The 23,893-nt window shown below is 42.3% G+C and overlaps 1 protein-coding gene across 4 annotated transcripts in view; it reads left to right on the top strand.

Moving 5' to 3' along the window:
- Positions 1–23,497, top strand: part of CRTC1 (CREB regulated transcription coactivator 1) — a 44,145-nt gene extending 20,648 nt beyond the window's left edge. Inside the window, exons 3-14 of one of the 4 annotated variants that reach the window (XM_030466550.1) lie at positions 3,817–3,942; positions 4,730–4,791; positions 5,610–5,704; positions 6,315–6,400; positions 6,784–6,827; positions 7,124–7,344; positions 9,955–10,091; positions 10,647–10,901; positions 12,991–13,092; positions 17,697–17,783; positions 18,673–18,853; positions 19,556–23,497. In XM_030466550.1, coding sequence (XP_030322410.1) covers positions 3,817–3,942; positions 4,730–4,791; positions 5,610–5,704; positions 6,315–6,400; positions 6,784–6,827; positions 7,124–7,344; positions 9,955–10,091; positions 10,647–10,901; positions 12,991–13,092; positions 17,697–17,783; positions 18,673–18,853; positions 19,556–19,767 — 1,608 coding nt within the window. In that variant the 3' untranslated portion in view covers positions 19,768–23,497. Of the gene's footprint in view, positions 1–3,804; positions 3,943–4,729; positions 4,792–5,609; positions 5,705–6,314; positions 6,401–6,783; positions 6,828–7,123; positions 7,345–9,954; positions 10,092–10,646; positions 10,902–12,990; positions 13,093–17,696; positions 17,784–18,672; positions 18,854–19,555 lie in introns of all 4 variants that reach the window. The other 3 variants (XM_030466551.1, XM_030466549.1, XM_030466552.1) reach the window with 3 other exon arrangements.
- The last annotated feature ends 396 nt before the right edge of the window (positions 23,498–23,893 follow it).

Raw genomic sequence — 23,893 nt, 5'->3', positions numbered from 1 at the left:
TATTTCCTTGCTGTTGTGAGTCCAGAGGTAGTGCATTATGAAGAAAATCAGTGTTGTAGGTGAATATCTTGCTCCTAGCAAGCATGTTTGGACAGAAGGTGGTGGGCAGTGGATGGGATTAGGTGATGAATATTTCTGGGACTCCTCATTTCTATAGTTAGTTGATTTAGGGTGCTCAAAAGAATTAAAATTTCTGCCTTAGTTTTCCTCTTCTGAGTAGTAACATTATCTCCCAAGGATGTGGTAAGAAAAAAAAATGTGTAGCTTGTGGTTTTCTGATGAAGGCTGCCTTAATACAGACAGAGAAACCATTGATGATTCCTCTATGCATTTTGAAATACCTGGAGGCAGCTGAATTTGTGGAGGTTAAAAGCTTGAATCTTGTGCAAGAGGAGAAGCAAATGTCATATTTTAATCTGGTTGTAGGGGTCTGGAATGTTAGGAAGTCTTTAGGAGCATTCCACAAGTGTCTGGTCTTTTCAAGACCCATAGATTTTGGTTTCAGTTTCTTTTTTGGGAGGTTCATAGTTATTGTTCTTCTTAAGCAATAATATTTTTATGCTTCATGGTTGTTACTGACCATTATTTCATGGACTTGTGGTCCTGAAGCACCCAGAGTGCTTGGAAGTGAGTATCCAAAAATTTATGAATGACTAGAGGAGGACATGGAAACAAGCTGGCCTTAAATCCCAAGCTTTTAGAGATTTTTTTCCACAAAAATCCAAGCTGGATACCACAGCTAAAAACCAGTGACAAGCAACAAAAGAAAACCCTCTATGTGGGTTGTTTGTTTGTTTTTTTAAGCTAAAATAGGATGAAATTGCCTCAAGCTTCTTGTAGGATGTGCTGCTGAGGTGCAGGCTGTCTGGTTGTGTCTGGTGAGAGCTTTGGTGTCTGAGAATTTTGGTTCTTTGCATTTACAGCACAACGGAGCTCTGGCAGAAGCCTTTGGAGCAGTTCCTGTCTCTTTGGTAAACAAGTATTTAGGTTTGTGCAAATACGTATTTAGGTCTGGTGTTCTGTTTGCCCAGGTAGATACGTATTTTAGCACATCTTCCACTTTATTTTAATTTTTTTTTTTCTGGTTATGCACAGTATTTATTTGATTCACCCTCCCAGCTCCAAAGGAGTTCTGCTCTCTCACATCAATACAGGTTTTGCCATGCATCCCAATTTGGAACATGCATAATAATTCCTGTACAGACTCCCTGGACTTGCTGTGGTCTGATGGATGGGGGGGGATTTGTTTGGTGGTTTCTTGGGCACTGTCTGTGATTTTTAAGCAATCTCTGAGCATGTGCACTCAGCCTGCATGTTGAGCTCCAGTGGGGAAGGCACAATCAGCACCCAAATGCTGCTTGGCACCAGCAGGCACCCAAATGTAAACTGGCAGTAGGTACCACCCCTCTCTTTCTCTCTTTCCCCCTCATCCACCTTGCTCCTTTTTATTTCTTAAGTCAATGTCTTGATAAATCTTAAAGGGACACTGTTGCTTTTCAGCTCTGAGCTTTTTCCTTCCTGTCTGTATTTAGCTGCTTTTTTTTTTTCTTTTTTCTTTTTTTTTTCTTTTTATTTTTTAATATTATTTTTGGAATTCAGGTTCTGCTCTCAAATCCTTGCAAAATCTTCAGGGAAGCAGAGAACAATTCTCCATTTGTCAAACATGATGCTCAGGTCTGTTGTTTCTTTAAAATTAGAGTTGTTTAAATACCAGGGATGAAGATTTTAATGAAGGTGTTGCCTGGTGTTTGATCCAGAGTAAGTTTCCAGTGGGATGGTTGCTGAGAGAAACCAGTTGGAGGTGACACCAGTTTTCTCAGATATTTGTCTTCTTTCCTGCTTTCCCTGGGATTCACTTGGGAGCTTTGTTTTCCTGGAAAGCCAGGGAACAGCATTGCCCCCAAATTCCTCTGTGTAAATTGCAGCCCTGAGACCCAGGACATGCTCTGTGTTTCCTTCTGCCACTGTTGTACACAGGTTACATTTTTGTTGTGTTTATATATGGAAGTTATGCCAAAAAAAAAAAAAAAAAAAAGGGAAATAACTTCAGAAATAACTTATATTTGCATTCAACTTTTTGTTTGTGTACTCATTGGCTTCCTTTTCAATTCCAGGTGAGGTTTGCATTCTGTGTACTTCAGACTGGCTTCTCCTTTTTTTAGTAACCTTGTGGTTGAGACCACTGGCATAGGAAATTGCTTTTCCTGTTGACCTTCCAGACTTTTTTTGGATTTTGCTGCCTTTTGGGGGTGAATTGATCTAACAAGAGTACAAAGGAGAGTTTTGTTGCTGGTTTAGCATGATGAATGTTCCCAGATTGGTGTGGAGCTCCTTAGGTAAAATTAAATTGTTGTTTAGTATTTGCAGCAGAGATTAAACCAACACGTTTGCATTTAAATGACTTCAAACTGAGGTGCCACAACTTGAGATTTTTCTGTCTTCATACAGAAGTCACACTTGTTGAGGAACTGAAGTTAAAACTGTGATTTTAGTGGCTGAGTGTAGGGTAAAAAGTCACTGTGCTCTCTTTCTAGTCCCATGTTGACTCAAGCAATATTCTGCTGCATCTGAAGTGTTGGCCCAGAAATGAGAAAATAAACACCACAGCCACTTTGCATCCATTTGTACTGACACAGGTTGTGTGTGCACTGAGGGAGAGGAGACTAATATTTGCTAAATAATAGAAAAGAGTTTAAAAGAGTAGAAAGACTCTTTAAAAAGCTATTACAAACAAAAGACTTAAAAAGAAACGTAAAACTTGTTAGGAATAACAATTTAAACAGGCAAAGCTGGCCACTTTAACCTTTTTTTTTTCATTTTATTTTTTATTTAATGTGGAAGCCAGATGGTTTCATGGCTTGGCAGACAGGACAGTGCATTTGCCACGTGCAGCACCTGAATGGAGGAGGAAATTTTGGATTTCCAAACAGATGGTGTTGAGGGACTCAGCAAAGCTGTTCACATTGGCAAGGAGTGGAAGACTCTGCAGCTTTTTTTCCCCAGAGCCCCATAGATTGCTGTTGAAGTAGGAGCAGAGGTTGACTTTTTGGTGCTTCTTCTCTTCTCTCCCCACAGGTAGGATCTGAGAAGGGCTTGTGAAAACCTGGGAGAAATTTTCCAGCTTAGCCTGGGAATTCCTTATCCTTTCTCTGCCATCCTCACTCTCTCAAATCACTTGCCAAGTAAATGTTCTCCTGATCTGAGGAGGAATCAAACCCACCCAGGTTTGCTGTGCCACCTGAACAAAACAAAAAGCACTCCCCCAAAATGTTTTTCTAGACAGAGGAGGAAGGAAACTGCTTTTCTTTTGGAATTCTACCAGTGTCCCCTTCAAACAGTTATGCTGAAAGGAGGGGTGAAAGGATTTTTTGGAGAGAACACCTTGTGTTCTGGTGAATGTTTCAGCTCACTCTGCATCTCCCTCCTGCATCCCCTGCCCTTGCAGCACGTTCCTCTGGCTGCATGCTGCATGCAACCCCCAGGGAATGCCAGCAGCTCCCTGCCACCCTCTCCTGTGAGATTTTAGAGATCCAAAGGTTGGAGGGCAGTGCTGATTTATGAGAGGGCAGGTCTGGCATGGTCTGCCTCCACTTGTCTCTGTCTGGAAGGCAGAGCCTTGGTCATTGCTTCCCATGGCTGGAGTGAAAATGCTGCTGGAGGCAAAATCCACCTGGATCCAACTTCTCCAAATCCGCCGGAGTTTTGTTCCTCAGCATAACACAACCTTGCACACCATGCAGATAGGTTCTGGGCAGACTGCTGGCTGGGTGTTGGTCTGCTTGTAATTTCCTGTGTCTCTCTCAGACTCCTTTTCAGTCATCAGGGCTGGACACCAGCAGGACAACTCGGCACCACGGGCTGGTGGACAGAGTCTATCGGGACAGGAACCGCCTGGGCTCCCCGCACCGCCGTCCTCTCTCTGTGGATAAACATGGGAGACAAATATCCTTTGGTTTGTGAGCTGGCAGTCAGCACCTGCCTGGTCAGCAACATCAGAGTGAGCAGTTTATCCAGGTCCCCTCCTCACCTCTCAGCAGAGTTGCTTCCCATCTGCCTGCAGTTTATCTCCTTATCCTGAACTGCGATCTGGTCTCTAGAGACCTCCAATTCTGTGAAGTAAGCACTCACCTTTCTCCCTTTATCCCCACTCAGAGGTGAAGAATGATACACCTGGAGCTGAGAGGGATTGAGATCCTCGAGGGAAAAGCCAAGGCAGTCTTGGTGAAACTGAGTTTCCCTCCAGAATTGAGTCAGTCAAAGCCAGAATTATTCGTTGGAGTTCATTGTGCATTTTGTTCCAGGTTGATTCATCAGCTTCCCATTTGCCAAGTCCTATTTCTTCTTGCCATTTGTGAAAATGAATTAGCTCAGTATTTCTGAGGGGCTTAAAATGTGCTGCAGTCCAGCTGGCTGGATGGGGCTAAAAGGGGTTTTTGTGAGTGGGAGGGCAGAGAGATGACAGCTTCTCAGGGAAGAGTTAAGATGCTCAGAAAGTGAAAAGGAAAATGCAAGTCCTGTTGCTCAAACATTTTAACATTGCAGATAATATTTTGCTTGAGTGTCCTTTCAAAGTCAGGATGTTCCCTGCAGGGGGTCTGCTTGTTCCTCTCCTGTGAGCTTAGCTGTTCTGACAGGGTCAAACTTGCATTCTTCCTTAGGAGAAGGTTTCAAACAGCCCCTCCTGGTTAAGTGAGAGAGTGGTGTTCTTGCCCTTAACCTCCAGGCTCACGTGGACAGCTGTCCCTATGGCACTGTGTACCTGTCACCACCATCAGACACAAGCTGGAGAAGGTTAGTAACACAATTTTTTGCTTTCTCTGATGCTTCAGCACTTCCATGGGCAGCAGAGCCCTTTAGTGTTCCCCACAGCAGTTGGTCATCAGGATTGCCCTGTCTTCCTCAATTTAAAAACCAGTATATTTTTTATTTCTTCTATTACTTTTTTAAACTTTAGCTGTGCCAGTTAATGGTTTGTGGGTTTTTGTTGTTTTTTTTTTTTTAAGGGTAAATCTTGCCAGGTATTCTAAGGCATGCCCCAAAACTGCTGAGTTGTAAAAACTTGGGTATTTCTCACTGCACAAAAACTGGGTTAGTCTGGCCTGGCAGGCATGGGGGTGGAAAGGAGCACCCAGCTTGTTCCCACCCCTCCTGCTCCTGAACTTGATGGTGCCCAAGTGCAAGACATGAAGGATGTGTTGAGGTTTTCTCAACTCCACAATATCCTAAACCAGTCATCTCCCCTCCCTATCAACCAGAGCTGCTTTCTTTCCAGATTAGTGTAACCAGAGGATGTGTAAGCAGCTTTCAGCTAGAAAACTGCAGTATTTAATCATGCATAATCTTAACAGAGCATGTCAAATTATTTTTTAACTCTGGCAACCAAATTATCCTGCATTCCTCTCAGCCCCATGGTTGAAACAATTGCTTCTCAAACTTGAAACTAATTTGTTCTGCCAATATGGCATATATGGTATATGCCATATATAGATTTGGGGGTTTTTAATGCTAAATATTCAGGTTTTACTGAGTTGGTTCTGTTTCTCTGGATTAATCACTCTTTTATTTAGAAAAACTGACAAAGATTTTTATTTTTTTGGGGGGTCTTTCAGGACAAATTCTGATTCTGCTTTACACCAGAGTACTATGACTCCAGCTCAGCAAGAATCCTTTTCAGGAGGGTCACAGGACATGCAGCAGAAAAGAGGTAAGCAGAGAAATCCAGACAAAATGATACAGAGCTAAGATAACAACATTTTCCTGAGCACCTTATCCTGTAATTCTTTGTGTTCTGGGGGGAAATGTCACCAGGGCTTGTGGAACTCCAATGTTTAGACCCAGTGGTACAAGAGATTTGCACTCTGTAGTAACTTTGAGCCAGGTATAGAATTCAGAGGCATTTCATGGTCAGGGATAGGAGATTGTAAAGGAGCAAAGCTTCATCTGGTCTGGATTTCTGGGAGTGCAGTCACTGGTGAGTAAACCCCGAGAGGCAATGCTTACAAACTCTACTTTGGCATCTTTAGTTCCAAGCTGGAGCAGCTCAGCCCTTCAGCACTAACAATTCTGGTGCCCTCTGCTGGCCTTTGTTCCTGCTGTCACTTCGAGAAATAACCTGGAAAGCTCTTAAATCTGTGTAGAGAAGTTTAATCCTTCAACAGCCACCCAGTGATGGGTGAACATGCAGTGCTCAGGTGCCACTGGTTGGTGTTCACTAAGAAGAGGTTATTTAAGAGTTTTCAAATGGTTTAACTTCCAGTCTGAACATTTCTTCCTGAGAATATTATAGTGAGATTCCTTTTGTTCTCATTTCTTAGTTTTATTACTGACAGTCCCTGGAATGGAGGAAACCACCTCTGAGGCAGACAAAACCCTCTCTAAGCAAGGCTGGGACACTAAAAAGGTAAGAATCTCCCATTTCAAACTGTAGAGATTTTATTGTCTAAACATATTTAGATAAACTAATGCCCTGAATATTTTAAAACAAAAGTGCTTGCAGAGATTAAATTCTATATTGAGCAAACACTAAACTTTAGATCACAAGGGCACTTTATGTGTGCATGCATGTGCTTGAATATATCAGGAGAAACTTTAAATTTGAGCCTTGTTGGGCCAATAAATCAGCAAAGATGAGAGATCTCTTCTAATAGCTTCACAGAGCTCTTGTGTAGAAGAATAGCTCTTCTGTAAAAATGCATTATATAAAACTTAAGAGATTGAAATATATCCTAAACATTCATTTCTAGCAGTATCTTTGCCTTTAAAAATGTCTTCCTTCTATTTTAGACTGGGTCATCAAGACCTAAATCATGTGAAGTTCCAGGAATCAAGTAAGTTTTGAGCAATTCTGTTCAAAGAGCATTGCTATCTTTAAGAAAGAATGTTACATATTGAATGTCCTCTTGCTTTTGAGTTTTCTGAAAAGCCCTTAGACTGCAGTAGATACAAGACAAGCCAGAACCTCTATGAGTGACCCCTTGGCTATTACATCTCTGGTTTGTCAAAAATACAATATATAATTCTGCATAAGGCACCTTCCTTTTTTAAAAAACAGGTTTTTATAAAGATGTCTCTAGCATTAAATTTAAATTGTGTTTGTTTTTTTTTTTTCCTCTCCTTTCTTTAGCATCTTCCCATCAGCTGACCAGGAAAACACTACAACACTGATTCCTGCCACACACAACACTGGTGGCTCCCTGCCAGACCTGACAAACATCCATTTCCCTTCCCCTCTCCCAACACCATTAGATCCTGAGGAATCCACATTCCCAGCCCTCAGTAGCTCCAACAGCACTGGGAATCTTGCTGCCAATCTGACTCACTTGGGCATCAGCACTGCCAGTCAGGGTAAGCTCATACTCTTGAGATGTTTTTCCAGATTGTCCATAATATGGTTTAAGTTCTGGAAATTGCTGAATCTGACTGTTTTGTCTGAGAGGTAATTGCACTGCCCTGTTGATTGGCATTCCTTTGTAAACAAGTTTTATGGAGCCATTTCTAAAGAGAGAAAGCTGTATTTAGTTACAGGATTCCCAAATCCTCTTTCATTCTTACCTTCTGGTTGGCCAAATCTGCTTTTTTTAGGGGGGTGTTTTTGTGGAGAAGACAACAGGAGAGACTAGCACCCCAAGTGTGCCCTTCTTCTGATTATTCCACACTTAAGGAAATACCTCAATTAGGCCTTTTAATTCCTTTAAAATGGTGGCTTGGGTTTTTTTTCAGTGTGAGGAGTCTTTTGGAGAGAGAACATTGCTTGTTCCACCTGAAGCTAATTTTCTCTTCTGTGCACTCAGGAATAATGTGGAACCTTTGCAAGGTGTGCTTGAGTTTTGAAAATATCCAGAATATTCAAGCCAGATGAAATAGCATTTGGGAAATGAAGATTTTTCTTGAGTGCTGCTTGAGCTGTTAACATGAGGAGTCTGGGTTGGGTTTGTCAGGCTTTTTGGCCTTTGGAAATACTGATGGTTTAAAAAAAACAACCACAAACCCAAGACAAACCACAAACTAACATTCTTTTTCCATGCTGGCAATTGATAATATGCTGATGAGTTGATCATTTCAGGATGAAATTGAAATATTATAGGCAATAATAATTCTGTTAATAGTAGTAATAACTCAAGTGGTGATTTTTATTTTGAAAATGATTTCACTGGGTCACACTCAAATACCTGTGAAGTGGGTTGCATTTTTTTATTGTCAATTTTTATTGACAATTGCAGTCAGTAGATTCCTAAAATAGAAATTAGGCACTGTGTCCAAAAATAAAGTACATTTCCTGTGGCAGGCAGGATTCCTTTACCCACTTAAAAATCCTTTTGTATACTGGGAAAAGGAAATAATTCTGACCAGGCTGCTGTAGGGTTATGACTGAGCAGTTAATATTTAGGAACTAAGCAAGAAAACAGTTTAACCCTTTGAGTACAGGTGCACTTTTCAGCATCTTTCCACAAGTTTTCTGGTCTCAAAAGCTTGTAGGGATGGGCTGTGACAAAAGCAGATGTCTGTGCAGGTTCAGCTGTGATGTTTATAAAAAGAAATGAACTCCTTTGCATGGAGTGAGGCCAGATCAGGTCACTCAGTTTTATTGCTGTACCCATAATTAGCAAAGTCAGTGGTATAAACCCAAATGGTAGCTACATAACTGCTTTCAAAACATATCCTGGTCTGTCAAAGACATAAGAGATTACAAAGATAACTCCTGGATGATTTTCTTGCTTCCCTTTGGAGACTGCCCCCCAGCTTAATCATTGGCATAGTCAGCATTTGGTGCTTTTTTTAACCATTTTTTGTTGGTTTTTTTCCAAACCCTGCTTGTTTCTCCTTCAGGCTCTTGAGCAGGAAACACAAATGCTTTTCAACCTTTCTGCAGGAGCTCTGGGCATTGCACAGGCATGTATGTCCTCAGCAACCCCCCAAAAAAGTGGGGAAACAAGCACCTGTCAGGTCAGATAAAACTACCAGCAATTTAAGGATAGACATTTGAGTTTGTCAGGTCACTGACATCTTCCATGAGATGCTGTTGATTTTGAAAGCATGGCAGGGCAAGCCAGGCTTCAGAATCTGCACAGTTTGAGCCAGTTTGCCTGCTGGCTCCTTGGCAGCCTGGACTTCCTGGCTCTCTGGCAGCCTGCCTGAAAGTTTCTGAACATTTGCCAAGTGCCTAGGAGCACTCAGGCTCCTCTGAATTCCTCCTTTCTGGCAGCTCTAGAAGAACAGCTCGCTCACTAGATTGTCCTGAAATCCCTTTCCAGGGTGTCTCAGTTCCTCTAGGGTGAAGCAGAAAATAAGAGAGGTTTCAAAACGTAAAGATTTTCTTGGTTTGGGGTCTAGAATTTGAATAAAATTACAATATTTGAATTGTTTATCCCTACCCCCTGCTAGGTCGTGGCTCTTTTAGAGTGTGAAGGATATTTCCTGCCTTCCTGTGCACTGGTATGCCATTAAAAATGGAGTACTTCCTGTGAAACCAGTTTTTCTCCTGCATTTTCCATTAAATAGGTGTTTGCTTTTGTAATATCACAAATGCCCTCTGATTAATCTCCTTACATGATCTCTGATCCTTTTCCTGAAGTCTGAGCCCTCTGCAAACAGAGCAGAATGTGCTTCTCCTGGGTTCGGTGCATGCAGCCCGGGGAGGTGTGGGGCAACTGTCCCACTGAAGCTACTCGAAACTGAACAACGTGGTTGAGTTTGGTCCAGGAGAAACCACAGGGATCCTCCCCTCATCCTGATGCTCTTCAGCTTGACAAAAATTAATTGCAAACGAGCAAGTTGCAGCCTGAGCACACGAGGCACGGGCAGTGCTTGGCTCGAAGCAGTTGTCCATTTGCCCTGCTCATTTTTCATCCTTTAGGTGACTGCCTCCACACAAGTACCAAAAACCCCTTGCTCTGGTCCTGGTGACAGCTGGTTTGTTTGGTGACAGCTGATTTATTTGTTTGTTCCTTCCTGCAGGAATGACAACCACACCAGCCCCTTCCCAGCAGCACCGCGCGCCCACCGTCAGTCCCCTCTCCTTGAGCGCAGACTCCAGGCGACCACAGACACAGCAAATGTCTCCCACACTTTCCCCTTTGTCACCAATTACTCAGGTAGGAGCTTATTTATCTGGAGAATGAATTCATTTTTTTAGTTGCAGGTGAATTGGTTTATCCCACCCAAGGAGAAGCTGGTTGTAACTTCCTGTCTGTAATTTAAACGTATTCAATAATTCAGAGCCTTAAAAAGGGAGAGGCTTGGAGAAGGGGTAGGTTTTTACTTTTGCTTTGCTAGACCTGTAGTAAAAACCATCTATTAGGACACTTGTCTGTGATGGTATTGTCCCAAAGTTAGTTCTGAAATCTGAAAGACATCTTTTTAATTCATGAGAGAAGCTCAGTTAGATTTAAAAATTTGATCACTTAACTTCAACTCCCCAGTTGCCTGGGATATGAATTTCTGACCTGAACATTCAGCAGGGCCTTTAGACTATTTGTTTCCTGCACATGAGGTGATAATTGTCTTTTGAAGGTGTTCTTGACTGTTTCTGAACCTTTGGGTAACATTTTTTTTAAATGCAAGGTGAGATTGACTTAATACTCTTGATGTGCAACTTGGTGTGCTTGAAAACCAAAGGGATTTACCCCATTTTGATTCTTCTTTTCAAGGCCGTGGCTATGGATGCATTGTCCCTGGAGCAGCAGCTTCCCCCATATCCCTTTTTTACCCAGACAACTTCCCAACAACAACAGCAGCAGACCCAGGTGGCAAGTTCCCTGCCTCAGAACACTCCTTTAATGCAGACCTCTGGTTTACAACGAGGAACACAGCTCCCCCCACTCTCCGTCACGGTACCTTCTACCATCCCACAGTCACCTCCAGGCAGCCAGACCCAACCATCCATGGGAATAGACATCAACTCGGTAAGCTGGGGCACAGCTTTCCTGCAGAAAACCTGGGAGCATCTCTAGCTTAGTGTTCAGCCTTTTAGGGAGAGTCTGGAGTAAGCTTAGAATGGTTTTGGTTGAATCCACGTTGAGAGAGGAAAATGTTGTTTTGATGGATGCTGAGCGTGGCTGTAGGTTCATCAAACTCTGTGTGTGATGGGACCAGCTTGAGTTATATTAACATTTATTTCAGCCCTTGCTGCTGCTGTTGCATTGGGGTATTTTCAGGCTGTTAAATGTCACCCTCCCATCCCAGCACACTGCTGGTTATAGTGTGCTAGGGACAGGAAGAGTTAACAGAGCTTTGACACAGAAACCTGCTAACAAAAGTTGGAGACAACCAGGTATTTTTTTTCAACTTTCTGCATTTAGAACCTTTTCATTTTAAGGAATCTTAGATCATTATTATTTTAAAAATTTGGATTTGTTGCTGCCTTCAGATAGTGGAATGGTTACAGAGAGCAGTGAGTTATGGACAGACTTTTCTTTGCTTGTTTGACCAAGGTCTGTTGTGGTACATTTTGTCTCTCCACATGAAAATCCAAAATGCAGAGCAAGATCAGGGTTACAGGCCAGCTAGGGAAGAATGTCACAGCTCATCCTCTGCTCATTTTGCTTCCCTTTTTTAGGATCTTGGTTGTCTGACCTATTGTGTCCTCCTGGCACTGCTGTAGTGACAGTGATTGGTTTAGAAAATGAGAAGAAAGTGTAGATCTAGCACTTGATTGTGGATTTCCTTTGTGGATGGAATTTGTAACAGTTGGTTCTAATAAGTGCTTCTTGAAAGAAGCTGCATCCCTTTGAGGATTGGAAGGGGAAGAGGAGGGATAAATCCAGCAGTGACCCACCCAAAATGTGGCTGAGATGATTCTAATACTCATGTAGCTACTGGTACAGATGATTCTGATTTTCATTCTTTGCTTTCTGTGTTGCTTTCCTCATCCTAAACTTCTTTATGGCCTTAACCTTCAGGGTCCTATCCTTCCCTTTTAAAGCAACTAAAATCATACAGAAACAGATTCAATTTATCAGAATGCCTTTTGAGCTGCATTACAGTCTCACTGCCATTTTTTTTTTTTTGCAGTTTTTGTCCCATGATACTGACCCTGATTTTGCTGTAGTTCAGGTGGCTGCTAGAAGTGCAGAAGTAGAATGCAGAGCAAAAAGGGGGAAGACAGATTTCCTTGATGTACAGAACTGAAACTTAGAAAGCATTCAGTGTGTGCTCCCTCACTGCCAACTTGTGTGATGGAATTGCTCCTTTCTGTAGAACTAGATTGCAGTTTTTCTTCAATCATCTGTTAATTCCTAAAGGAAGTATTATGAGACAAGCTATACTTAGTGTTTATGTTAATTAGTGCAAGGTTCTATTCCAGTGCCATTCAGATTATTAATTGGTTCAAATCCAGGCTTCTTCATGACTTAAAAAGGGGAAATCTTGGAAAATGTGTTCTCCAGATGCCTGAGAACAATGTAAGGGTAACTTAACATAAACCTGCAAAACATAGTGTGAATTCTCAGACAAAGTCTCTTCCATGTCCTGGGGTAAAATGCAGCTTTGAGAAAGGTTTCAGTCTGTGTGGTTCTGCATTTCCATCTTGACAACACCCCCAAGTGATTTGAAACTAGGGAGAGTAATAGGAGAAGGATTTCCAGAGCAGTGGAAAGACAGAGTGAGAACGTGTGGCTATGGCAGTTGAATGAAAGCAGAAATGACATTATTTTTGAGTTATTCCCAGCTTTCAAGGCTTCTTTTCCCTAAATCATTGGATTACTAGGTATATCTATTATTTTTTTTTTCAATTGAGGATTACTGAGAACAGGGAGAAAATATTCCAAGAGTTTTGCTTGTACTACAACCCTTCCCTGCTCCCAGCCCTTCAGTCAGCCCAGCCCATGCCACGCTGAGACCTTAACTCTCCCAGTGACCATGTCTTCATACATAGCCAAGACCTGCTGAAGAGGATGGTTTCTCCCAGCTCCCTCGACCTCTCTACACCAGAAGTTTTATAATTTTCCAACCTTCCATCAATCCCATGGTCTTTAATTCTGTGTTGTTCTGTAGGCTTCACTCCAGCAGTACCGCAGTAATGCTGGATCCCCAGCCAACCAGTCTCCCACCTCTCCTGTCTCCAATCAAGGCTTCTCTCCTGGCAGCTCCCCTCAAGTAAGGGACTCTGTGCTTCCACAGGCCTTGCTTCTTGTGTTTGTTTTTAGTTGAGTCTCTCCATTACTGACCCATAGTTGTCTCACTGTAATTGTCTGTGCCTCATGCATTACTGCTGTCTCATCTTGTTTGCAGTTTCATTCAGTTCCAGAGTTATTCAGTAGCTGGGGAATTGCCTTTTTTGATTGATCAGAGCTACTGTTTGGATGCTATTAAAGCTCCTTGGGGTGTGCTGTGGACAGAACCTGCAGGGAGATCCCTTTCCATTAGCAGTGTCATGAAGGAGCTGAGGGATAAGGTTGGGAGGGTAGGGAAGAGAAAGAGGGAAACTTAAGTGCCTCCTGCAGCAGGGTAACTCCTGTGGCAATAAATACCACTTGTGTGGCCAAATGCATTTGCATCAGGACTTTTTTTTTTTTTTTTAAGTATAGGAATATACAGTTTGAAAGAAAACACTGGAGAAAATGCTTTTAATTAGCAGTTTTATCTTGCAGCTTGCAAGTAATGGGTTAGTGAACACGTTTTCTTGCATGCTAGCTGGTTTTTCTTCCTGTGTATGTATATACTCATACATCCACAAGTCTTAGCTTGGTGTGTGTGTAATCCCACGAAGGGAAACTTTTATTTGGCAGCAGCAGGACAGTTAAAAACAAGACAGTGGATGAGGGTGCCCCTAATGTGAGGGAACAAACACATTTTCAGGGCAGAAATAATCTGATGCTGCTAAAACAGCCCCACGTGGCTGTGTTTTTCCTACATCCCACCTGTAGAAATGAGATGCAGGATTCCAGAGCATCACAACAGAGTCTGAAAACACCTTTTCTGTTTCATCATTTAACATTGAAGGCTGTAAGGAGGATCCTATCTAAATAAGTGCTGCCCCTTCATGGTTCCAAAGCAGAAGCTCCGGCTCTCCTTGCCATTAGCCAGAGACAGGTCACTGGTAAGCTCAGTAAGAGATCCGAGTGTCAGGACTGTCTGGATTTTCTTTTAACCCTTGCTTAATTGCTTCTTAACTTCTTTCTCTTCTGCCTGCTTCTGCCAGTGCTGCTGTGTCCTGTGTGTGGCTCAGAAAACCCCAGCAGAATTAGTCCTCTGGGCTGTCACGTCGAGCAGCGCCAGTGCCTGTCTTGCTGCAAGTTCTTAGGTCCAGTTCTGATCTTGACAGCACGTCTGATTTTTTTTTTTTATTATTATTTTTTTATTTTTTAATTGATTTTCTTTCCCCTTTGACCTCTCAATAACTCTGTCTTGGTTTTACCCACAGCCTTCTTGCCCTTGCTCAGTCCAAAGTGCAGCACGCACTTAACTGCTATTTTTATTTGGTTTTTTTTCCCTGCTGGGCCTGTTTTATCCTGTAAATTCTTGCTTAAGTTTTGCTGTTTTCAAGTGGGACACCATAACACTGTGTGAAAGGAAGAAGGTTTGTTAATACTGCTTGCTTGAGTATTGGCCTCTTAAAAATCTCCCCACAATTATTTTTTCCTGAGTGAAAACTGTGAAGCAGTAGCAGAGTCAGCTCTCTGTGGTGGTGGTTGCAAACATTAAGTGTGGAGAAAAAGCCACGGGGGAAGAAAAACCAGTTTGGAAGAAAAATTTGGGTTGGTGGTGATGGTGGGAGCAGCTCCCAAATAGGAGGATCCATTCAACTGTGATCTGCCAAGACTAAAGGCAGCTTGATTCCAAGAGCAGAACGTGCCCGTTGTGGAACAGTCTGGCAAGAGTGGAGTGAAGTGGGTGTGACTGGGTGGGTGTCCTCCACTTGCTCCCATTTTTCTGATGAATTTTAGGTTCAATCTGTCTGGATCAATACGATGAGTGATGCTCTCTAAAAACAGCAGTCATGGGTTTGATTTTTATCACGTAGGGTTCATTCATCAGAAGTGAGATCTTTTTTGTTTATTTTTTTGCCATCTTTCTGCACCTCCAGATCTTATTTGCTCTTGTGTTTTAGATGTGTGTTTGAAGGCCCTTCCTGTTCAAACACGAATTGAAAAGCTCTGCTTGTAGTCCTCAGCTGTGTGTTTGCATGGCTTTTCATTGACAATGCCTCATTTATTACTCCTTTTCTCCTCTAACACCTGGCATACTGTTCCAATTAGTTAGAAATCTGCTTTTTTTGAGTAGAATGGCTGTGTACTGGATAATATGGTATGTATTTTTAGATTAATAATTTAAGCCAGGGGTTTTGTGGTTTGGGTTGTGTTTTGTTGGGGTTTTTTTTTTTTTGTTTTGTTTTGTTTTTCCTTGCAGTCACCACATCATTAACCCAAGAAGATGTACTGTTGACAAAACAGACCTCGTCTAGTGTTTCTGGAGGAGATGGTGTGAGCAAGATGTTTTTCACAGAGCTGTTGATAAATTATTCTAGGCCTTGGAAGTGTTGAAGTAATGACATTTCCAGTTGATTTCCTTTGGGACTTTCAGTGCTTACAGATGTAATAACCAGGATAGCTCAGAACTGAGGAATAAATGTGGTCTTGTGTGTTTTGTTAGGAGTTACTAACAGAGCCTTGCACAAATAGATTTTTGGTCCCCTGTTTATTGTTTTTCACGTGGCCTGAACTTTACTGGGATGGGAACAGTGCTTGGTGGAATGCAGAGATTTTAGGGGGTTTGCTCTACTTCTGAAAAGCTCCTGTAAAAAATGAAATGACAGAAGTTGAAGGGGAAAAAAACAACCCTTGATTCTCTTTGGAACTGCAGTTGTATTTGTAGTTCCTTGGGTTAGCTCTGTGCTCTGACTGTATATATGCTTCTTTTTAAAAGCAGGACATGTAGCAGGTTGAATAATGTGGAATTTGAGTTGAGCAAAGTGTGACTGAGCAACAAGTAAGAGGTCAGTGGTTTAAAGAAAAATGTGGGTTTCTTTTCTTGAAGTGGTGCTTTGCTTTTTCTCTTGTCAGGGATAATGTGGCTCTGGCTTGTGATGTTTTGAGGACATAGAGCAGCAAATGGAGCTTTGAGGAACCAGATGATAAACTGGAGTTCCAGCTCCAACCATTTTCCATCTTTACCTGCTTTTAAAGAGGGCACTGAGATGGGTGGCAAGCTGCAAAGATGTCATTCTTGTTCTGTGGTCATTACTGTGGCAGATGATAAAAGCCCAGGGAAGTGAATCCAAACCTTGTTTTTGTCCATAAAACCTTATTCTTGGCTCAGGCTCCATTTCATCAGCCTGGAGGATGAGCTGCCTTCCTTGAGTTAAACCATTTCTCACAGAGAAGTTACTCTGTCTGTCAGTTCCTCCCTTGGTGCCACCTTTATCCCAAAACATCCATATAATGTGTGAGGATTCTGGCTGGAAGTGGAGAGGTCTTTGTTTGCTTGAAGAATGTATTATTGCTTCAATCCTGATCTCATGCAGGTTTTGGGCAATTTAGAGGCTTTTCTACAAGATTCCCATTCTTTTCCTTTCCAACCTTCAAATAAGCAGCCCTGAGCTTCACTACAGGTGTAGGAGGGAGAATGGTTAAAATGTGATGTTTGCTGCTTTTTTTTTCTCTTCACTTTTGTGGACTTCATCCCAGGGTTTTGAGTATCTTAATCTTAGGCTATGTTTGGCTTTTAGCTGTGGTGGCTGCTGTAGTTTCTGGGATTTCCTAGGCTTTTGCTGAATTTCACATGCTGAGGAGGTTTCTAAGGAGAAAATTTGGGGCTGGCTTCTTTTAATGTGTAGATAACAGATATTTCCAGATCAGAGCTGGAAAATGCAAGGTATAATGAATATTTTTTTCAAGCTAGATACAAACTCCATGCAAATTGCCTTTTACAGATGCTCTGTCAGTAGATAATTTTATTAATTCTTTTTTCAGCTGGAGTGTCAGCATTCCTGATAGGTTTAAGTAAGGACTGATCCTTCCCTGATGCCTGGTGGTTCTTTGGGACAGTACTAACCAGCTTTAAATCATCCCCCTCAAATTCTTGGGTCAGCTTTAGGATGATTGAGAAATGATGGAGAAGAAGAGCTGAACATGCTAGAGGGGTCAGTAAAAAGGGCAAGGCTGAAGAATTCCACCCAAGGTTCTTGCTTTTGAGCTGCTGATCTCACCCTTTAAAACCCTGGGTTTTCTCATCAACTTTTCTGATCTGGAGCTAATTCTGGAGAAAAAAATCCCTTTTTCCTTTGGCATGTTGGTTTGTCAGTGGCTGACCTGTGAGAGGAGGCAGTGAGCCAGCATTTTGTCCTAACCTGCAGTTCCCTCCTCTTGAGGATTTGCCTTTCACTTAAAAAAACCAAAACAACCCAAAACCCCAAAAGTTCCCCAGCAAAGCAGAAGCTGGGGAGGGATTTTCTTCCTCCTGCTACCTGGCACACTCATCTGTCCCCATAAATCCCAAGTTTTCTGTCTTGTGTGTCCTCCATGAGGAAGTTTTGTCTGGTTGACTTGCCTGTGTTTTTGTGCTCACCACACTGCAGCCTCAGGGTGGAAGGGAAATACTTGACTAGTTGGTGACTTTGCTGCTGGTTAGTGGTTGGTAATAACCCAGGGCACTGCTAACTAACTCTGAGAAGCAGCAATCAGGAGGCTGGAGGCACAGCACGACGTGGGTACATCTGTTTGTGAGATTTTTGCACCATAAAGACTCTGTTTTGTTTTCAGCATTCTTCCATTCTGGGGAGTGTATTTGGTGACTCCTATTATGATCAGCAGATGACAGCTAGGCAGGCTAATGCCCTATCCCATCAGGTGAGCAAATTCATCTCAGATTTTCAGCTCTATTTCGGCCACTTTTCAGCTTAAAATAAATATAGAACAACTTCTGGTGCTATTATGTGAGATCACATTTTGTCTGCATAGTTTTACTTCTGTTATTTTTAGTTTGCAATACTCCGGGTTTTTCTTTTATTATTATTATTATTATTTTTTTTTCTTCCCCCCACTCTTCTTTTTCCCTTCCTCCCTCTCAGCCATTGTAGCAGATGTTTTCAAAGGTGTTCTGCCAAGTGTGTTGGATTAAAAATAATGAAAATAAATTATATAAAAAAAACAAAAACAAACCAAAACCACATTTCTGGCCATAGTTGTATTTGGGAAAGAATGATCTGATAATTATTTTATAACAATATTTACTCTTGAATTTGGCAAACAAGTTGTGCATGGTATCAAAACCTTTGTTAATTTGACCAACCCATGCATTGCTTTGTACAACTGTGAAGTATCCTCTGGTGGCAGGAAATAATGAGAGAGCTTCTGAGAGGCAGTGCTTGATGGGCAGAAACCTGAGTTAGCAGCATGAATTATGTTGGTTTTTTTTTTAAAAAAAAAAACAACTTTGTTTTTAAGTCACCTTTTCTTCTGTTCTTACAATATCAAAAGCAACCAATTTATTTTTGCATCCACCCCTCCCCTCATTCCCTTGCACTCTGAATTTGGCAGTAAACTATTCTGGAAAGTGAAGTGCCAATATTTTGATCAACAAAACCTAAAGATGAATTTGTTTGCCTGTTTTCTTACAACATCACTTCCCTTCGGCCTCGAGCTTTGTAAGTTGCTGGGTGGTTGTTTTTTTTTCTGTTTTTTCCTGTCTTTCCTGATTGGTTCCAAGTAATAATTCCTTTTGTGCCTTGGTCTTCAGCTTGAACAATTTAATATGATAGAAAACGCCATTAGTTCCAACAGCCTCTACAGCCCCTGCTCCACCCTCAACTACTCCCAAGCAGCTATGATGGGACTTACTGGCAGTCATGGCAGCTTGCAGGACTCACAGCAGCTGAACTACTCCAGCCATGGAAACATCCCCAACATCATTCTTACAGGTGAGGAAAAAAAGAAAAAAAGGAACCCACAGAAAACCCCTTCCCTGTTTCTCTTCCTTCTGAACCCAGAGTGGGAAAAGGGCGTTGGGTTTGTTCCTCCTTGTGACAGCAGTTGGGTTGCTGCTCCTGATGGCTTTTGTTACATGCCAGCAAACAGGTAGAGCTGCAGTGGCAGCACAAAGGGGCTCAGAGACCTTCCCTGCCTCTGATTTCACTGGCTCCAGACTCCTTCCTCTGCTGCTCTTGCCACCAGGGGATTTTTTAGTGTCACATATGGCAGGGAATCTGCTCACGGTTGGATGTTTGGAAACAATTTCTGCACAGGCCACTGAGAAAACTGCAGTCCAGTCCCTGTTTCAGCCAAGGACTCTTGCTGATTGGAATAACAAAAATTAAATTTGTTCCTCCTAAACCTAAGGGAGAGAAAAGAGACCCCAAGTGACATCACTTTGTGGCCCTCCCCAAATACACGTGTGTGAATCTTGCTTTGCGTTAGGTCACGATGATGGGATTGAGATGCCCTGACAAAATCTGTAGTTCCTCCAGCTGGAAATGAGGATAGATGATTTCTTGTCTGAACTTCAGACCTTAGTTCAATAAATTCTTCCAGATTTTTTTGCAAGCTGCTTTATGACTCATTGGCCTGGCAAACATATCTTTGTTACATCCTGCTTGACACCTTTCTCCTCTTCATCCCCACAGTGACAGGAGAATCTCCTCCCAGCTTATCAAAAGAACTGACCAGCTCTTTGGCAGGAGTGGGAGACGTCAGCTTTGACACGGATTCACAATTCCCTCTGGATGAACTCAAAATTGACCCTTTAACCTTGGATGGACTGCACATGCTGAACGACCCAGACATGGTCCTCACCGACCCCGCCACAGAGGACACGTTCAGGATGGATCGGCTGTGAAGCAGGGACACCAGGAGCGTGGGAATGATGCTTGTTCCTGGAGCCCAGCCCAACTGGAGAGCCCGATGGGTCAGTCGTGGCAGAACAGGAGCTGCTGAGAGCAGTTGCTCTGTCCTGTACACCCTGTACACAATGAGTAAAGCTTGTTGTTCTAAGCTTGCAAGCGCTGCAGACCCCCTACTCCCCCGTCGCGCCGTATTTCACCCCTTCATCTGCTCATTGCCATGAATGAGTAAGGAATTCCCATCAGCCTTTTCCTCTCCAGAGCCACCCCCCACCCTTCTCCCCCTTCTCCCTCTCCCTTTTTTCCCCTCCCCACCAAAAAAGCTCCAGCGTTCTGTTGTGGGTTTATCCTTTGCACTAGAGAAAGGAGTTGGGTTTGGGCAGGCGAGGAAGGGGCAGAGATTTTCTCACCCCCCAACCTGGTGGCTGCTGGTTGGGACAGGGAGGGGAAAGCACCAACTAAACCCCCCCTGCCCATCTCCTTCCACTGATCCAAAAGCAAATCTCAGCATTGCCACCCTCCTTGGGGGGTGGGTTTCAAGGTGGGTTTGACTCTGCTTTGTGACAGCTGCTTCGTAGAGTGAAATGCTTCTTCTGTGGTCCAGCTGCCTGTGTCTGCTCGCAGGTTCCTTCCCCTGCCTGGTGTCCTGCACCCACTGCCTCTTCTCATGCCCTCAGCAAACTTGGCAAGGCAGAACAGCAGCCCCAGGGCTTTGTGTAGTCCAAAAAAAAAAAAAAAGGCAACTGTAAACACTATTTTCAAAGTCGTTTTTTTTTTTCTTCTTTTTGTTTTGTTTTTGTTTATAATATATATGTAATATATATATATTTCTATATATGTATACATATATATATATAGGATTTCTGAGCACACAAAAAGTACTATAGTTCATTACTTGATTAGCATGGAGGAAGGATGAGAGCATTTTAGAGCAGCTAAAAGAGTAGAGGAGACTAACTTGCAGAGCATATTTCTAATTTCACTTTATGAGAGATTCCTGGGCAACAGGAAGGGCATTCCTATAGCAATGCCTGGCTCAAATCATGACTTATTTTTTATTTTTTATTCTTATCATTACTTATTCTGTTACTGTTATTTATGACCTTTGTTTGTTGTTGGTTTTTTTTTATTTAAGTATTTGGATATTAGGAAAGTAGCTAAACTACATACAGCCAATTGAAGCACTCTACATAATACTTGTACAGGACATCTTTTTTTTTGTTTTTTTCCTTGTGTTTTTATTCCAGAAATATATTATATATATTATATATATAGGTATTTTTAACTAACTGGAATTTTAAACAGACGTGGAGCAGAAGGAAGCTGAAGGCAAGCCTTGATGTTTTCCTTTCATAAAGTCAAAATAGGGTGGCAGGAACTTCAGGATTCCTTCTTTTCACCCTGGGGAAAAACTGGCTTGCTCCCTGTACTGTATCCTCAGCCAGGTGGAGATTCTGTTGGATTTATCATCATTTCTCTTGGTCCTGGTTAAGGTTCTGGCCTGGGGTGGAATGGACCAGAGAGAGACACTGCATCAAAACCCAACAAACCCAAACCACAAACCTTGGCCTCTGACCTTGGTGGTTTCACTTAAATGTCAGGGCTGAATTGGGGATGATTCCCCCATTTCTGCACTTAGCAAATTTGGCAAAAAAAAAAAAAAAAAAAAGCATTTAAAGATTTCTGAAGAGCCCAGCCAGCCAGGGGGGTTCTGTTGGAACAGTTTCTTCCTTACAGTGTGAGATCTGCACAGTCACAGGGTCCAGAAATACCCAACCCTTCAGTAGGAGAGAATTAACATTATTTTGGAGCCTTTCTACCCAAAACCTAGAGGTAGTCCCACCTCTTCTGGCTCTCCTCTCACTCCACATCACCTGGGTTGGTTTGTTTTATTTTATTTAAAACTGGGTCCATTCTTCTTCAGCTGTCAGGAAGGCAAAAAAAACCCAAAACCCGTCAGTGTTTCTGCCCAGCCCCTTCCCCTCCAGAAAGATTAATTAATTTTCTTTTTTTGGGTTGTTGTTCCTTGCTGTTTTCAGCAGGTGATAAGGAAGTTCTGCAGAGGAACTCTTTATCAGTTATCTTAGGTTTCTGTGTGCTTCCAGAAATCTGTCCTGAGATTCAGGCAAACACTGCTGAGCAGGATTGTTGTTGGGATCTCTCTAATCTGTTTGCTCACGTTTGTGCCATTAGTTGACCATTTGCACTAAAAATGTTGGGTTTTTCTTTAGATCATTTCTCTCTTTTTGTTTAAATATTATTATTTCTCCCTTCCCACACGATGGAAAAGTTTTTATTAAAAGTGTGGGGTTTTTTTTTTAAATTTATCAGAATTGAAGCTCAGTGCTTAACTCCCAATGTCTGCTTATTTCAGATTTCTAATGCTTTTTCAGTTTAAGGAGGAGGAAAAAACAAAAACCAAACCAAAACCACCTCAATAAATTAAGGTAGCTACAAACAGGAGGAAACCCCAAAAGACCAGGAAGGATTTGGGCACAGGTGACTCCAAGTCTTTGCTTTCAGACAGCCACAGGTACAGTGTGAATTGAACAAGCTTCTTCTAATTAGATGGATTTCTGTCCTTACCTCTCTCTCTCTTGTTCAAGTGACTCCTGTGCATGGAAATTCTTGTTTGTGATTTATTTTTTTAAAACCCAGAGTCACTTCAGAACGAAGCATCCAAGCAGGAGAGGAGATTCCTCACTGGAGGTTTTGGCAGGGAGCTGTTGCTAAATGCTACCCTCTCATTTTATTTTATTTTATTTTATTTTTTAAACACGTGTATATAAGAGATCTTGTTTACCAGACTTGTAAGTAGACATTGAAAATGGCCTTAATTAAAAAAAAAAAAGGAAAAAAAGAAAAAAAAATAACATGTCTGGATGCAACTGTCAAAATTAGGGACCATCTAGAGGAGAGAAATCCAGGTTTTTGTTCCTCTGGTGCAGGGCAGAGGGAGAAGGGAGCTTTGGGAGTGGGAAGGAGGGATGTGACGTCATGGTGGGCAGCAGATGATGTCATGGTGTGTGACCAGATGTGTTTCATCTCCTGAGCCCCAGTGGTGGGCAGCCAGAAGCTGCTTTTTGGGCACTGATCCTTTGAGAAGCAGAGCAGTGAGCTCAACAGCTCTTGGATTTTCCTGCCTGACAGCATCACCCAGGAGCTGCACTTCCAGAGGGATTTTTCTCCCTTTCTTCCCCTAAAACCCCAAGTTTTTTTCATTTTAGCATTTTTTTGGAAAGCCAACCCCCTCTTATTAAGTTGCCAGATGATCCCCAGCGTTTCTGGAGCAAATAATCTGATTTTAATTGCTAATATGCTTTCATTTGAATTCCTGGCTTTCAGGAGCTGTTGGGAAGGACTGGTCCTGCCCAGCTGGGGAAGGAGGAGAGCAGAAAGAGAAGAAAGTCACTTAGCAAACAAAGTTAAAAAAAAAAAAGTAAAAAAAAGAAATTATATATAACTTTATCAGTTAAATGCTGTTGAAACTGTCTGGTGTCTCCAAGGGTCACTGCCCAAACATCCCTGCTGTGGATGACCCTTCCACATGGAGTGAACCCTTCTCCCCTTCCCCCCCACGTGTTTTTATAGCTAGAAATATATTTATATTCCCAAATTCCCAAGCTAGACTGTTGCATTTGCCAATACAGTGGGGAAAGGCTAGGAATAAACCTGCAGTGTCCAACAATACTGTGAGTTTTAAACTTTATTTTGATTTTTTTTTTTTTTTTTTTTTTTTTTTTTTTTTTTTTTTTTTTTTTTTTTCAGAGCAGATCTTGTTGGAAGGGGGGTGGGAGGAAGGGGGAGAGGAGGAGGCTCTTGCACTGTACATAGTTTTCTGCATCCTCTTTGGAATGAATCTGCACAGGGCGAGTTGGGTCCCTCCCTGCTGCATGGGGGGGGGACCCTGGGCAGCCCCCACCCTGCCAGCTCACTACTGCTTCTGCATGTCAGTGACCACCTCCAGCCACCCCTGACTGTGCAAAACCTTCCCTGGACAGACAGCCTGCCCTTCACTTGGAGATCAGGATGATGATAATGATGATTATTATTATAATTATGATGATGATGATTATTATGAAGGGGCAAAAGTTTCCAGAAAGAGGCAGCAAATTCGTTTCA

The sequence above is a fragment of the Calypte anna genome, chromosome 28 (genome assembly GCF_003957555.1).
Source record: "Calypte anna isolate BGI_N300 chromosome 28, bCalAnn1_v1.p, whole genome shotgun sequence".
In the NCBI taxonomy this organism is placed as follows: Eukaryota; Metazoa; Chordata; class Aves; order Apodiformes; family Trochilidae; genus Calypte; species Calypte anna.
The sequence above is the reverse complement of the archived record's forward strand: the minus strand, read 5'-3'. Positions and strand labels throughout refer to the sequence as shown.